The sequence below is a fragment of the Pararge aegeria genome, chromosome 12 (assembly GCF_905163445.1).
Source record: "Pararge aegeria chromosome 12, ilParAegt1.1, whole genome shotgun sequence".
Lineage (NCBI taxonomy): Eukaryota > Metazoa > Arthropoda > Insecta > Lepidoptera > Nymphalidae > Pararge > Pararge aegeria.
Genome location: NC_053191.1, coordinates 18851366 through 18869408, shown reverse-complemented (window position 1 = coordinate 18869408; position 18043 = coordinate 18851366). Strand labels below are relative to the sequence as shown.

At 40.4% G+C, this 18043-nt stretch overlaps 1 protein-coding gene across 5 annotated transcripts in view; it reads right to left on the bottom strand.

Moving 5' to 3' along the window:
• LOC120628272 (protein bric-a-brac 2-like) overlaps positions 1-18043 on the bottom strand; it is a 32368-nt gene continuing 14325 nt past the window's right edge. For all 5 annotated transcript variants that reach the window (XM_039896560.1, XM_039896563.1, XM_039896561.1 and 2 more), the window contains exons 8-11: positions 8231-8400; positions 6601-6908; positions 6212-6269; positions 1-2362 (exon numbers count right to left, since the gene is read on the bottom strand). In XM_039896560.1, coding sequence (XP_039752494.1) covers positions 2246-2362; positions 6212-6269; positions 6601-6908; positions 8231-8400 — 653 coding nt within the window. In that variant the 3' untranslated portion in view covers positions 1-2245. The remainder of the gene's footprint in view (positions 2363-6211; positions 6270-6600; positions 6909-8230; positions 8401-18043) is intronic.

The following is an 18043-nucleotide window of genomic DNA, read 5'->3' as shown; positions in this document are numbered from 1 at the left end:
TTAAGAAAACCATATCCTTAATAATACGGCGTATGAAACGGAGCTGGATGGGCAACGCTTTACGCCAAACATTCGGTTTCCCTGGCAATATGGAAGCAGTCTCTAGAAGCGGTTTGTGATGTTACAATTGACAGTACTTGTATGAAGATTGTTAAATTTTTCGTTCAAATAAATGCCTTTCGTGCGCCGTAGAGGCTGGCGCCAGTAATCTGACTGTCGGCGGCGCTCGGCTGACAATATGGAATAGATCGACTTGTCCCGCTGGCCCACTTTCACAGGTTTTCGGATTTATTCGCCTAACAGCTTGCTGTGTTGTCGACCGCCAGTTCAGGTGATTGTCAGTTGCAAGATCCATAATATATTATTTTCTAATATACTAAACCTACAAAAATATACATCTTAAGACCACTTATGCAAGTACTTACAAGCTATTTTGTTCAAAACATAATACTGGCGTTTCGCGAACATGTGTTAAATAAAGCTGATAACCCGCCGGACACGAACATAGCACCAGCAAATGGAATCATGAGCGCCGCAAGCGGTGTCCGGCGAGAGCTCAGCATCATAGCTGCCTGTCAACTGTAACTAATAGTATCCTTTACAACATTACAACTAGAAATGCGGCCTTAGACCAACAAAATAATACTTTCAGTCAACTAGACACCGGAGCAAATCAAATGCAGTCTTCACACAGGACGTCAGCGAACTTTCGATCGGACGACAGTGCAGTCGATGTCAGTGTGTCGTGTGGCGATGAATCTTGTGCGCCGTGGAATAGGATAGGTATTTCATTCCATTTTCAACTAAATGTTTATAATATTTTGTAACTGCATCGGAACACTCCTCGTTTAATTATTACAAGAAGGAATTCACTATCGTAAATTTATAACGACCACTTTGCTTGTATTTATGTATTTTATTTATTTATTACGCCTTATTCAGGTCTGCAGATAACAGAATCGATGCGACGCTTTGCTATTATACTCTAATTCACTTTTGGCCAAAACACGCAAGTGCCACAACGTCAGTTAATAACAACAATTGCGACTGATCGCAATAACTTAATCAAAATTTTAGCAATCGAGCCACCCGAGGGACGGGGCTGACAGACGGACACACGAAGTGCAGCACGTGCGTGTCGCTCGGCGGCGCACAACTGAAACAACTCACAACTGCACGTTACAACTACTGATGATCGGGGCAACCGTCGGCCGATCGCAGTCGGCAGGAAGGTGAATAAAAATTCGGCGGGAATTGCCGTCGGTGTGTCTCCGAATATCAATAAATATATACTTAGCACTAATGTAATTAGAATTATGACATATTAGTAATAAACGAACTGCCTTTTTAAGATCCCGGTTTAAAATAGTTAAAGAAATGACTACTTTTGATTCACTTCATTAATCTATACTTAATTAAAATGATGACATGCTATTAAGATACATGTCATGCACGCTCAAGTATTATATGTCGACAGCAAACTTTTCTTATGTCTCGGGTCATAAGTTGGGTTCTCAGCTCAGACTCGGGCTTATATTCGTAGGCCTGAAGGCAAAATTATCTTGAACACATAAATATAGTTTAATTAATTGTGATCATGATTTATAATATCTTAATCATGAATACTTCGACAATACAGTATAATATACAATATGAGATTCAATATTTACATCATAGATGATTAAAATTTTTCGACGAGTTAAACGTATCTGACTTCAGTGTCATTCGAAATATTAAGTAGGTAAGTATATAATGCACGACACTGTTTTAAGCATATTCAGCTCAAAGACATCGCTCTAAAGTTATGATAATATAGGTAAGAAAGATTCAGATCAAGTATGATGTCTAAGAAAGATAATCCTTTTTAACAAGATGGTCCATCACACGAAGCGATATTTTTAGGCGCGAGTAGAATATGAAGACCCTCGCAGTCGTATGAAAAGATAAAGTTGTTTTTAAACAAACAAATTGTTAAATAATAAACAAATAAGTTTATTTCAAAACGCAACACGCATGATCGACGTTGGAATCGACAAAAATCTCTAGTGGACGAGTCAGTGACAACTTGACAAATAAACACTTTACTGAAACACAACGTGACTCGGACATCACCTTTCGATCTTTCCAGTGGGATGCGACATCCTCTGCTAGCAGCACATACAGGCGCGCGGCGGTAAGCGTAGATATGCACAAAGGGCCGCTTCAAACCACTCTGGCGATTCACTCGATACACGGAGATTCCGAACTATCCCAGAGGCAGTGAAACTGAGTTTTCAACAGTTGGCCGTCGCAGGGTCGGCGCGGCGCGGGCCGGGGGCGGGGGCGGGGGCGGCTCCTCGGGGCTACTGCACGCGCGCGCCATCTGCACAGACGCGGCACACGAGGTCACAGCTGGCGACGCGCTTTACACGAGATGCTGTGTCGGTGGATTTGCACCATCGTTGCATTAAAGTAATAGTTTTCATTTGTAACTAGCTCACGCGTGCCTCTGTGATGTTTCGATATAATGGCTCAGAGCCGCACGAGGAGACCAAGAGATGCCGCCACTAGTCATTCGCCGCCAGTCAGTCATGTTATTTTCTATAAATTTATAAATTTTAAATTTCGCAACATAGCACCTCTATTGTACTATATAATGCTATAGTGCGGTGGACAGGTTTTACAGGCTTTTAGGATTAAAATGACGAATGCTGATTTGGAGCGCTGGTGAAAACAACGGTTTTAACATTTTTTTTTTCTTTCTTTTTTCTGCGAAGTCTTGCATGAAGCGCAAACATACAGACGGATAAAAATCCAATAATCTGGGCCCTGTTTCTATATCTAATCATACATGACCGGAACCGGAATTGTCCAACTTCATTATATGTACTAGCGGTCCCTCGCGACTTTGTCTGCGTATAAACCTTAAAATAGTCATACGCATATAAATAAGACTTAGTCGAGTACTCATGGACACTATTTCCGTTAAGATTTATCAAATTACAAAATATTGAAGCATAGATTGTTACAGGTTTCCATTACTACATTCAATTTATCATTCGAAATATATGAGAATCATTTAACTTAGAACACAATTTAGGTCTAAAAGTTCTAAGTTGAATAGTTCCTAGTTTTTAGTTTGGTTAAAGTAGTGCGACCGGTTCGTGATGTTTGGTACCCCATAATCACTCACCCACCAATACGACTCCGGACTCAGGCAGTATTTTATCCGGTGAAATCTAGTGAGTTAGTACTCGTAGGGTTTATCTAAAATTGTTTTATTGTCGAAGTTATATTATAACCCAAATCCTTACTTAGTAATTAAAATTGTATTAGTGTTAAAGGTACACTTATTATTGTACAAATGTTTGTACTTATTTCTTGAAGTCAGTTCAGGCGGAATTACGAGATTACGCTAAGAAAGCCGAGAGTGTAACAAGTAATTAATTAAATAAACATACGTGTTTCATACAATGATTTTTATCACACGTGAATTCTCAGAAAGAAATTAAGAAGTTATTTAAAATCGTTAGGTCATTTTTATTCTTCAGACTAGCTGTTGCCCGCGACTTTGTCCGCGTTTGATTTTGTTTTTTTGATGTGGCAATTAATTTAGTTGTAGTTCTAAAAAAAGTTAAAGTATTCCGTATCGCTAAGCCCTAAATGAGGGGTTTGCTGCTGTCCGCTGAGGAGTTCTATCCTCTATCTCAAACCACATTCATTAGATCTACACAAAGTTTGGGCAAAATTAAACACCTATTATATACCTCTATAGTACAAAAATAATTATTTAAATCGGTTATAATTTGTCGGAGTTATGTTGTAAAATCGTCAAACACTCATCCCCTCTCCCAAAGGAACCGAGCTTAATGTCGGGATAAAAAGTATCCTATATTACTGCTAACACTTCCAAGAATATGTGTACAAAGTTTCATGAGGATCGGTTTAGTAGTTTTTGCGTGAAAGCGTAACAAACCAAGTTACATTGACATTTATAATATTAGTAGGGATAGGGATAGGGAAGTAGGAATTATAACAAATTATGAATCCTTATCAAATGAAGTAAAGTTATCGTCTCATGTATTTAAGACAAAAGTCTTTTCCCTTTTACTGCATATAATTTGGACGAATGGTTAAAGAGACAGGTATGGCACCGCGATCATGTCGTAATCTTTTGAGTGATATTAATTCTAGTAGACGTAGATACATATGCAGTCAAAATATAACCCCCCTATTGGATGTCATGAAATAAATAATACCTACCGCTCAGTAGTAACCGAACCACATTAATAATTTCAACACGAGTAAAAATGTTTTAAACCCAATGAAGCGGGCACGGCTCAGCTATCTATACTTATAATAAAACTATAACTGGTAGATTTCTGTACAATTAATATATTTTGAAAATTTTGACCGGGGGATGCTTCATAATCGATACTGAGTCCAAAACACTTTGTTTTTCAATTTTATTGTCTGTCTGTCTGTCTGTCCGGGCATCACGTGAAAACTACTGAACAGATTTGAATACAATTTGGTATAGTGGTAGCTGATATCCCGAGTCAACATATAGGATACTTTTTATCCCGATAAACAAAAGTTTCCTCCGAGAATTGGAATGAAAATTTTCATCAATTTTACTTCGTATCTCCGTTAAATTTGCACCGATTTTAATAATTCTTTTTTTATTTTACAGTGTAAACTATCAAGCATGTATTGTCTAATTTTAATAAAAATCTGAGTAATATTGTCGGAGATCAAGACATAATTCTTCACAGATAACAGCAAGTCGCAAGGCATATGGGACACTAACATTATAAATGTGAAAGTTTGCGAGGAAAGATGTATGGATGTTTGTTACGCTTTAACGCAACAACGAGTGAACCGATTTGGCTGAAATTTGGCAGAGATACCTACATTATAGTCTGGAATATCTCAAAGGCTTTCTTATCTTTTTATCCCGGAAAAGCAAACAGCTCCTACAGGATAGCATCGCTATTTTATCCGCATTTGTTTTTCAAAATCCGCGCAACGGAGTTTTAGACTGACGTGGTTTTTTGGACAGGCATAGTTGAAATATTATAAAACTTTTAAATTTTGTTTGATTGAACGCGCTAATCTCAGAAAATGCTGTTTCGATTTTTTTTTGTTTTGGTAGTAACAATTATGGCTATAGGTATAACATCACGCTTCGACCAATGGCTACTATCATTAATGAGAAATGTTGCAAAAACTGCACAAAATATCCTTTTTGAGAAATTCTGATGCGTGCGATGCGTGAACGGTTAACGTTACGCCAAACTACGGAAGTATGCAGTAAGTATATCGGAATTGTCGGAATTGTTGTTTCTTTAAAGTTGTATACAACATAAGATTATTTTGTAAAGTCAACTCGCGCGGCTCCGCTCGTTCATATTATAAAGCTTTTGAGCTTGTTTGGTTGAGCGCGCTAATCTCAGGAACTGCTGGTGCGAAGTTTTCACTTAAAAAGTACAATACGATCCAACACCTATTTTAACCTATTTTCTTTGTGTTGGATAGTTATTTATGGGCTTAAGGCGATAGGCGTAAACAGCAAACAGTAAAACGATGGAAGTAAGTATGACAGAACTGTTCTCTTTAAAAAACAATTCGCGACAACATATGACTATGTTTTAAGGTGTACCTATACGCGGACAAAGTCGCGAGGGACTGCTAGTACATATAATGAAGCTGGACGATTCCTGTTCTACATGTCATGTAAGCTTAGATACAGAAACAGAGCCCAGATCATTGGATTTTTATCCGACTGTAAGTTTGCGCTTCATGCAAGACTGCGAACGGTTTTCAATGCTATACCTCCATAAAGCTCCGGGTTAACATTTAAGGTATATTTATCACAAAAACAATAGGGTTCCTACGGGATAGCGGATGAAATATTTAGACGATTTCACACCATAACTCCGTCAAATGACAACCGATTGTAATAAATATTTTTTTTATTGGAAAGGCTATCTCATCCGTGTAGCGCTGGCCAAATATAGTGACGAAAAAGTGAATAATTTTAGAGACGGAGAATATAACACTGCAGCAGACAGCAGCGATCCACTTATTCAAGACTTAGCATTGGGATGATATATAGGATACTTTGAATCGTGATAAAGCTACTAATGTAGCTGCGGAATGTCCGCCGGCCACAGGGCCGCGGGCGCCGGCCACAGGGCCGCGGGCGCCGGCCGAGAAGTGGATTACCAACATGCGTGCTGCGCCCGCGCCGCCGCCGCGGCAGGATGCCCTTGCGCGCCATGAAGAACCTGCGCACACACAACACTCGTCACACGCAGCAGAACACATTGGGAGATCTGATTGGAGGAGTCGTTAATTAAACTAATTAAAAAAATAAAGGCAATAGCTAATTTTGAACAAAAATATCACGTTTATGCAGATTAAAAGAAAGGAGGAGATAAAAGGAACAACTCTAGATCTTATGTTTTCAAAACCGCGGTAAACGGTAAGCGGTATTATTGCGTTGCTTGCATCCCAGCCAGTTAGTGAGCGGGCTTCGCACTGAGTTGCCGGAGACGCACGCAGCCTGGCTACTACGTACGTGTGCTCAGCTCGACGTGCCGGACTGGGCCCACTCACCGGATAGTGGAGATGGGAATGTTGAACCGCTCGGACACGGTCTGGAAGGTGGAGCCGCGCGACACGCAGTCGGCCGCCTGGCGCAGCAGACCCTCGCTGCGGCGGACGCGCTTGTTGATGCCCAGCTCGGCCGCGCCCGCCATCCCCGCCATCCCCGCCATCCCCGCCAGCCCCGCCAGCCCCGCCAGCCCCGCCAGCCCCGCCGGCCGCTCCGGCAGCTGGATGACGTTGACGGCGGGCACGCAGCCCGGCGCCAGCGTCATCAGGCCCGGCCGCACCTCCACGAAGGGGCCCTGCGACGCGGACGACTGCGACACAGTACACTCATTAGTAATAACTCACGGCGCACGCTTAGTTCGCGTTGTGCATGGTCGCAATCGTGCAGTAGATTTCAAGTATCAAAACACCAAAACGTCAAAGCGTAATATGAGTGGTTTTAGAGTTGCAAATTTTGTAAAACATTTTTTATTTTACAAGAGCGGTTTGTACGATTTTCCATTTTACTTATTAATTACAGGGTATCGATAGTCGAAACCGACCTTGGACTAAATTTCGATAACTTATAAACCTCAATAAATCACATACCAAACGTAAAGTTTTTCAAACGTTCTGAAAGCGCCAAATATAAAAACTTATGATATTAAGTAGGTAGGTACTGATAGTTTTGCAACAAATTTAAGCAAATGGGTCGAATAATATATTATGTGTTCTTGCTCTTTTTGGGCTTTATTCGACCACTATTTGAAACCTTCAATCACGTAAACATTGCCAAATGCCCGTCCCGAGGACCTACTACGGTTTTGCCTTATTAAAAATACTTTGAATTCCCTAAAACAAATGACTGCATTAATAATACTTATATTATGAAAATTAAGTTTAATTTGCTATACTCCGCGAAAGGAGAATCTGTATGGTGTAATTTATAATTTCTTCAATCCTTATACTCCACGCCAAACAGATCTTCGGCAATGAACCCTCTACGCACGTTTCGCTCCGAAACCGGAGCATCCTCAGGAGATGACTTTACAATGAATACTTATATGTTATCCAATATACAATATGCATTAATAATGTTTGGCTTAACAGCAGCACTACATGTTAGTCGATGGCAATTGGTAGGCCCCGTTGACCCAAGTCAGTAAATGGTTAGGTGGTCGTCTTTGGAAGTTTGAAAGATAACTTGTTATCCATCAGCCTCAGAACGTATCCCTAACAATCATATACATCAGATCTACACGAAATTTGGGCAACACTAAACTGATAGTCTAAACTACTGGATAGTAGTAAAAGACATATTTCAATCGGTTAACATTTGACTGAGTTATGGTGATACATCGTAGGAAAAGTTAACGTTACAGTTTTATTATAAGTAAAGATAGATTTAACTGTGGTATTCCACTCTTAGGGTTTTCATAACACGGCTGCTGCCCACAGGGTTGACTCTAAGTGACTAAACTCAGTCACGAAGTAATGCATACGCATTCAATTGTAATGGTCCATCCAAAGTTCCACCATAGCATGGCTGCCGCACTCAGAGTTGGCTCCTTACAAGGAGAAACACTTTAACGACTAATCGGCCCCGGCCCCGTGTGCCCCCCAGCGAGCGCGTCTTGGTGTCGCGAGTACCCACCGCAGGCAGCTGGTGTATGATGAAGGCGGGGGGCTCGTCGCGCGTGTCGTAGGTGTGGTCCCCGGCGGGCTCGCCCCCCACGGCTGCGCGGGAGGTGGTGCGACTCGGCCACTCTTCCGGCTCAGTGTCGCTGCACTCGTACTGGCACTGCACATTCGCGATTGCAAACTCTGCAACAAGAAACAAACTGCAATGTCCGATGTGTGTAGGTCACATTACTAAAGATTAAATGGTTTTCATTTAGTGTTTGAAATGCCATTGCACTGAGGGGGAGAGATTTGCTTTCATCCGTTCAGGAGTTCTGTCCTTCATCTCAAAGCCATACGTGGTTCTATTTTAAGAACAACAGAGATACACTCTGCAACATTAGATCCTTTCTTGGCCCTCACAATATTATAATGTAGATATAAGTAATGACCGATAAGGATAAAAAAATTGAAGTCTTGATTAGAATGAAGACCGACCTAGCCGACGTGTTTCACTCCCCAGCTCCCGCTCGTTGAGGCGGCGCCGGCGCTGGTGTTCAGACTACAACTTCACTTTCTTATTTTACTCCTTCGCTTATCGCTTGGCCTAGACCAACCGGAAATACGTAACTCTAGTCCGAGCCTCCTTGTGGCGTTTCCTCTCAAGCACTCTCTCAGGGCTTCCTGCTCAGTGCTCTGTCGCAGCAGTCCGATTGTAGCCTCGCGGAGATAGTTCGATTAATTAGTTGCGCTTAGTTACGTTTTGTTTTGGATTTTTTGTTGAATATAGATGGCGATTGGCGACCAGGTGGTCTCCGAAGAGCGGGAACTGTTGCTGCTATCGGTATGCAGCGAAATACCTACATTTGAAAGTCGGCATCAATTCAACGCGCGTCGCTAATCTCTGACTGAATTACTTGAACGGTGTTGTGACACAAACACGGGAGGGTGATTACTCGATCGGGCCGAGCATTCGCGGAATAGGAAAAAGCATATGTCAGTACACATTCTCAGATATATGTATTGATTCGTGGTTTTTTTTTGTTAACCGGCTAGTTTTCTGCATTACACAAGCATTGGAGCTGGTTCATAGATATTTTTAATAAATATTACAGTCGCCAGGGGCCGCTGATAGTTTATTTTTGGATTTTATCCTAGGAACGCGACCAAACGAGGCCGAAAGGCAAAATCGATAACAATGAACATTTCGGACCCATTCAAAGGTAACGACGTTTTTGAAGTAAAACTTCAGTAACTCAGATTTTTCTGACGGAAAAACCGCTTAATGAAATAGTGAATATTTAATGAAATGGCGGAGTCCCAATAACATTTTACCCTTTCGTCAATAAATAATAATAAAAGTTTTACTTCAATCGCTCGTAAAAGTTACACGCACACACTTTTTTTCATTACAACATTATTTCAAGCCGATGTAGCCCCACCGCGCGGAACGAGTCTCTTCACAGAGAACAAGAACCGCGGAGCTTAGACTGACCAGGCTGCACCGTGGCAGGCTGGCGGGCTCTATATTTTCCTATCAGGAAAACTAATTTTGCAATAGAATAATATTGAAAGTGTATGAAGTCGAGTATTAATCGCGAGTTAAATGACTGCACCTAAAATGTGTTGTACCTAAATGCTACTAACCTCAGAGTAAATGAAACAACGAACCACTTTAATTTTATCTTCGGTTTTATTTCATCTTAAAAATATATATTCCACTTACAAATTAACCAGCACATACATACACATTTAAACTAATCGTTGCAATTAAAATTACTAACCACAAAATTCAACAAAAAATACTTATACACACCTACCCTTTGGCGTTAAGTCTATTTGGGTTTATTAGGAACTAAACGTACAAATCAAAATAATTCACAGCTAAAATGTTAGTTGGCAACAAAAAAAGCTTCTTAATAATGTTCCTAACCGTATAATCTACCTAGACGTAGAAATGGTTACAGTATTTGCTTCAGCTGAGCACATTACGGCTACGTGTTGGACTGGCACTTACCCAACAGCGCCAGCGCCGCGCCAACACCGCCGCTGGCGCCGGCACGGGTGTTGGCCGATCCGGAACTGTAACTCAACTCTTACAACTAGATTCGCTCACTCGAAATCGAGGAGTCATTTTAAAAATACCAAAATCGAGTATCTGTATGCGAGGTCGTAAGACTCGAAGTCGGGGTCTGCATTTTACTTGACACCATTTAAAAATGTTGTCAGGAAATATTTATTTCTTACTTTTTGGTTGTATTATAAAGTCGGTTCAATTTGTCTATTGTTTTTGTTTAGTATAAAATTTAATTTCTGGCACTCATCATCACACACCTACAGCATGCTCATATTTATGCCTAATTTGCAAAAAAAAACAGAGGTTAAAAATTTAGGTTAACGAAAATTTTGTAAGACGTTCGGCTATTGCGTTTTTCATGAATCTTTGCACAGAGATAGATTGGACTTTTATACCGTACGGGCTTTTGCCTATTACATTTCTTTTATTCCAACGGCCAACGATGTATCCCGAGAAGGTCTCACCGATACAACTACTGCATAGTGTTTTCGCCGGCGAAGACGAGGTCCCCGATTACTGACGTCATACCCACGTTCATGCACGTGGGACTACTAACTAAACCCAAGTCCAGAAAAACCCAAACTGTCCGAACGTCACCCATTAAGTCGAGGTCCGAGCTTTAATTTCAATAATTAACTTTCAAAATAATTTCAATTCGCCGGTGAATTTGGTCTGTTTTGCCCTAACATCACAGTTTGTCGATGCTCGACAACGACTCGACGACTGGAGAATGTGGAAACCTACTATTCTATGACCTGCAAGCTTAGTATAAGATTCACGTGCTGGCACACGTGGCGTCGCGTCGGTGCCGAGGATCGATACAATGTGACATCTACGCATAATACACCCAATGTTAAAACTGTTAAAAGAGTTATTCTCCCAAAAGTAGATACAGTATGTAGAAGTGTGGACGAATTTAATTTTTAAAAGGATATTAATTATTCATTTCCCTCTCACATTACAGAGTATCGACGGTCGAAACCAAACTTCGATTAGGAGCGTACAAATCTTATACTAAGGGTAGTTTGCACTACTGGCAATTTCGACATTTTGGTACTAATGTTGCCATACACAATATTTTTTATAAATTAGTAGTTATAAATTATTCGTACATTTCTTACACATAATACTTTATTTTTTTATACTCTATAAATAAATAGAAGTTTAAACCAAACACTTATACTTATAGCCTATTTTTGACACCTCGATCCGTAAATAACTAATTAGACTAGACAATTTATATATAGCATTAAGTATCAGGTATATAAAACTAATATAATTTTATAAGGTTTGGTACCAAGCATTAAGCCCGAAAGTTAGGCGATGATTTGATGATTTGATTTGAATAGGGTCGAGAGTTTAATCAGGATTAGCGCACACGGCATACATCGCAACAACACGGTACTTGTTGTTCTCACCTGTGGCACCGCAGCGGCGCACGGCTGCCTCAATTGCTGAACTGACAGAGATACTAAAAGTAGTGTTTCGCTTTCAGAATGTTCCCTGCGGTGGCAGTATTTCTACACCTATCAATTAGTATAGCGAGTGAGTACCGTTTCGGGTAGCCTCTTATCTTATACGCATGGCTGGGGTTTGGAACCCCACTACTTCTCCCTCAACATCTACAAAACAAACAATGAATCCTAATAATGAATTCTCAATTATTAGGTTGAGTACGTACAGTTGTTCACAAGGTACAACGTTGTAAAGAAAGTTTTACTTAACGCACAATTTCTAAACCGGTTGCAGTCCGTTGTCAAAAAGTGGAAGAAACAGTCACGGCCCCTTGCTTTTATATTTTGACTCCCTGTGGTCATGCCGTAGGAGCCCAGATCCCGTCGGAAGACGTCACACATGCACAACAGAGCGATTAGCTATGTCCGGTTACTATGCTTCCAAATGTGGTTTTAAGAATGCCCGTTTTCACTAAAGACGAACAAAGCATTACCATAATAATAACGCCAAATCTAAGGATATTCCTAGGCATACATCAACTTTTACCAGGGTATCACCTAAAAGTAGGTGGAACGTTTTTGAAGTGAAACTTATCGACGTATCGCGCCATCTTCTATCTAAATTACATTTTCCCATTTGAAAAAAATTTTTTGAATTGCAGTTTTTAGAAAATCTCTAAATTTACTTTATTTATTAATATATTTTCTGATGATTGCGACATTCTATAATAAGTAGTCAATGACAATTTTATTGACATGTGCTGATCTAACCTTCCATTTTCTAATCTCAATTATTCTATTTAACAAATGTTTGTGTAAAATGTGAAAAGTATATTAATGAATTTTAAATAGAATATAAAGTGAAATATGAATATGAAATGAAATGGCAGAGTCCCAGGAACATTTTACTCTTTCAGCAATAAATAATATTAAAAGTGATACTTCAATCGCGCGTATAGGTTATATGCACACATTTTTTTATTGTAAACATCAGTTGATGTTAATAATTTTATTTACACTAGCAATTATTGCTTCATAGAATGTAGTAAATATCAATTAATTTTAATGAAATTAAAAAAAAAAAATGTTGTCATAAACGTGTTTAGGTGCACTAATACACTCACATTTTTATTTTTCTATGGACATCGCCTAACTAGTTAGGCATTTGATTTGGGCGATTCCTAGGTTAAGTAAAAACGGGCATAAATCTGATATTCTTTGAAAAGCATGTCTCGGCAGCCTGGGCTCTACTTAACTTATTTATTTGGCGGAAGAGTAGCGCCTGCGCACGACCACGAGAGGTGCGGCGCATGATGCTGGCAGGCTGGATGCCGTGACCCGCTGAGTGCTGGCAGGGATGGCCTATGATTCCGTTCTTAATTTTATTTCATTTTTTTGCAAATTGAATGAAAATGTGAGGTCATTTTACGAATTTACGTACCCAGTTGCCATGGGAAAATGCTCACGTTCGGGATTTTCTAAAGCCATTTAAACGTATCGGTTTGTTTTATAAATAATAAATACATAATATATCCATATAGAAAATTATCATTAGATATGTATAAAATTAAATATATTTTTGGCAAATTAGTTAAGTACTCGCAGCAGACACTAAGAGTTGAGACAATAAATTATTTAGATATTCAACTCTTAAACTATTTACTTTTCGGAAATGACTGTTTTTATAGAACTTTGAGGAACACCTACTACTCGTAAACTAGGGAATACATGTAAGTAGAAGCTACTCGTGACAAGTGTCCCGCGAGTAACCCTCCGCCGCGGGCGAGAAACTTGTCAAGTGTACTTGTCAAGGCGCCTCAGAGCGCGGGCTCGAAGCGCTCGGCGCGCGTGTCCGCCAGCAGGTCGAGCGGGTCGAGCGCGCGCGAGGCCCGCGCGCCGCGCCGGCCCTTGGAGAACTGGCTCTTGATGTCGTATTTCTCCATCCAGTTGCGCAGCGTCTTGCGCGGCACGCCGAACTTGTTGGACGCGGCGTACACGCTGTAGCCCCTCTTCACGGCGATGAGCGCGTCGCGCAGGTGCTGCGACGAGTACTGCTTGTACGACTTCTCTTGGAACACGTCGGTCTCGATGTTGACGATGGCGTTGGGGCGGCGGCCCACGAGGCGCGGGCGCGCGTGCACGTCGAGCGGCACGCCGTGCTCCATGTCGATGAAGTGGCGCGTCACGATTTCCGTAGACGTCCGCACACCTGCAACAAGCGAGGAGAAGAAACGGCCCTTTAGTAGTGGTGCGGGGCCACGCTCGCGGCGGCGGCGCGGACTGGGCGTTTCTTTTCCTGGCTTCCTACGGGAGTGGGGCGGGGCGCGATGTAAAAAGCGAGGAAAAGAAGCACTAAATACGATTCTCAGTATATTGTAGAACGAGGGAGCACGCCATTTCCCGATTCACGATCCAGTAGAATAGGCTGTCAATTGTTTGATCTTTTATCTGTCAATTCCGTTAAAGGTGTTTGCAGACAAATTTAAAATAACGTATGCAACGGTAAGCTAGAACTATCACGAGTAACAGCTTACTAATGTTCTTAAAAATAAACATCTAACATGAAACGTGATGGATACGTTGCGCCACAGTAGCTACTCGTACCACTAGTTGACGTTGTCGAACACCATGGACAGTTTCCGTTACCCTCAGCAGAGCGGACGCGGCTGAGAGAAAGAGGAAAGCAAATGGTGTGACAACAATCAGCGAGTGGCAGCAATCAGAGTCCCATTGTAAAATTATTGCATAACTTTTAAAATTAGTTACATCAATAGAAAATGTCAAGTCGGTGCGTGACGAAAAAAAATACCATTCATTGTTTGTATATATTTATTTCATTAAACCCTCAATATAGAACTGATACAATGATTATAATTATATATCTATATAATAATACAATAATCGGGCGGACATTTTACATACACATTTACTTTTGAGAAGTGGTCGGAAGTAACGTTCAATGAAAATAAAATAACAGTGTCGCGGGTACAGCGCGCGTCGTCAGTTCCCTTTCAACTGATAATAGAATTTAAAACATCTTAAAAGGAGTCTATCGGAAAGGCAATGATGCATCGGCTTTCAACGTTTTAATGAGCAAACATAACTACATTTTCAAAAGTTCAGTATCACTAGCTGTTGGTTCGCTTGGGGCGGCGCCACGTGTAGAGCGGCCCCGCCTTGATCTTGTGTCATCTCATCCAAAAAGTCACGAAGGGCTTTTTGCTGTTTGTGCGTTGCAAATTTCTGCCCTAACGTTTACCAAAATTGTCCGTTGTGGCCCAATATAATGTTTCGGAGGCACATGTTCGGCACTGAAACACTTTTCCCAGCAAATACAGACAAACGGATGTCAAACTGTACCTTAAAAGAAGAGATTGGATCAAATAGATCATTATTGATTTCGGGTGTAGGTACGTGTCTACTGTACGGGATGGTCACAGCGAGGTCACAGCGAGGCGGGGCTCAGAGCGGGCTAGGTCTCCACTGCGCTATCAAACATGCTGGATATTTTTGAAAGCCCCAGATTTTAGATTTTTACGTCGCGCTTAGAAACAAATAAGACGGCCTTAAGGTGTATTTCACAATAATCCACAAGCCAGGTTATTGAGGCGATGATAAACATTTTATTTGGTCTTGGAATTTAGTATCAGGCAGATATCATCCAGCATGCCTGCGTGTGTCCAGCCTAACTATATCACATATCGTGATAAAATAAATATAAAGATTTGAATGAATGATTTGGCATCGTCGGATTATGGACAGACGAAGCTGCCTCACAGGACACTAACAGTGTGACGATCTTATCATCCATAAAGAAACAACATTACAGAGCAAATTAATAACACTGTCCGCACACCACAACGCGCGCCAAAGCGTTAGTACACAGTACAGTACAGTACAGCGCCGAGCGATACAGACAACGCGCGCGTAGTAGTGAGCACACATATACACGCACTGTACTCCTAGCATGAAACGCATTCTTAGAGCGGGTTTCGAGTGTCAACACACTGTAACGTTAGACTAATGGACTGAATTCACCTTGTTCTATTCTTCCAAATCTACGTCCAGCGTTCCTAGAAAACGCTATCAAAATAAGAATTAAAAACGTAGAGTAAGTCAACTTTTCGGTGTTTTGATACTCAAAAGGGGCCCTGCAAATGCGAGTGATGTAATAACGATTTATTACATCGGTCGCAGACAATCAAAGACGCGTTCGACATCGTCGCAAACTTATGGCACCGTGGTGCGCAAACTTAAAGATGCGTCCGACACGCGGCGCGCTAAACAAACATAATACTGCGAAACAACACTGACGTTCCACATTATATCTACACAGCCTTACACTACGTTATTATGTATATATTATACTAATAGGCACTTTATGGATTTGGGACGCATGTGATATTTCTACCCAACGTTTTCAAATGGCAACACTCAATACCCCATATGCGAGTGTTTTAAATGGGATCAAGATTTATTAATTTTTATAAAAATGTAAATAATTTATAATTTAACATACAAAATTATGAATTTATGCACAAACATTTTAACACATCGCGACACAACGCAACGCGATAACAAATATGCAAACAACGATTGCAAGGCAAACGGAATCCTAGCAATTACATTAGGTAGGAGCGCGCCGATAGTGCGATTCTTAATAATATCTTTTGAGAATCTTTAACAAAATGTGTGATTATTCATTGTTATTAGGTGAGCTCCATAGGGCGTACCCAGCTTCTGGTCTGCAGGCAGGGGCGGGCAAGTGAGATCTTCGAAGTAGAACTTCTTTAGGTGCAACTAGGGAGGACCTCAGATTTTTTCTGAAAATGTACTGTTTTGTGAAAAAAAATTAGAGGGTCCTCTATAATCGGTATACGAATACCGAATTGTACCGAATGGTTTAAGGTGACATAGTGTTTCAGTGTCAGGGCATAAAATTGTATATTTTTTTTTAACAAAAATAAATCTATGAAGTGATTAAGCAGAAATATTCACATACGAGCTCAGGAAGGTGTAAAATAACCGAAATAAATACTCCAAGAAACTTCCAAACCTTATAAACTCACTAGATATACAAATGTAGGAACATATAATTAGTGGTAGGCCTCCTGTTACACGGCCGGGGGGCGAGCGAGGGTGGGTACGCGAGTATTTCCGAAACACTCAAATTAAAATAAGCTTTTTTGAAGTGGAACTTCTAATGCGACGTCCAACAAGCTTGCGTTAAACGTTTAACGCTACCATTCATGGGTATTTATATTATCTGACAGATTGTCATATTCTGATTCAATGCAGCTGTCGCCACTTCCAAAACATATTGAATACACCGGTTCTCATTCGATCACCGAATTGAAACAACATCGGGCGCGGTCAGTTCTTGGATGGGTGACTGCCTGGGAACACCGCGTGATGATGGCTTTTTTTTTAATTTCTATGTGAAATGGATCGCTTCTACCAGATATTTAAATAAATTTGTCCACTCGAAAATGATGATTAAAAGATGCGATCAATTGAGAATTATAAGAAATTTTAATAAAGTTTGTCGTACAGAAACAATATGAATTCACTAAAAGTTTATTTCAACCCCTACCTATTTTCATTTCCACATTACGAAGATTCACTTCTTCCACGCGGAGGGACTCCACGCACTATTTTTTTATCTGATTATTTAGTGCGGACGCGGCATGCAAACAACGTAAGGTGAATCTGTACTAATGAATCTTAATTATTTTATTCTCCCATGTCATCGGTCCCCACTCGGCACGGCCTCGTCGGAAACTACGAAACACTTATAAATCGAAACTCGATGAATCAGAAACAAAACATCAATACTAATTAATTACATTTAAGTACAATACTTTAAGTAACAAATAAATTACTATTACTATAAGTAATAATTAAGCATAATATATTTGCGCAGCAGTCGTGTTGTATGAGCACGCATGGCGTAGCTTATAAGCTTTCCGTGTGGCCGGGTCGGCCCGCCAGTCCGAGGGCACAATGTTTGCATAAACTATTATCATTTTTAAGAAAATAATTTAACTTTTAAATATCATAAAAAACGACTGCTGCCACAATAAAAATCCGTAACTTATACAAAATTACGCTAAAATTTCATTTTTTAAGTCTTTTATTTATCTTTGGACGAAGTCCATACAAGCACACGAATTTCAGAAAGGCCAATTTCCCGTTTTTACTACAATAATTAACTAATATACTACATTCTTGTATTCATAATATTATAACAAATAAATAAAACAAAACAAATGTACCAAGCTTAACATATTTCTACCAAAGTGGTAGGGTAGTTATA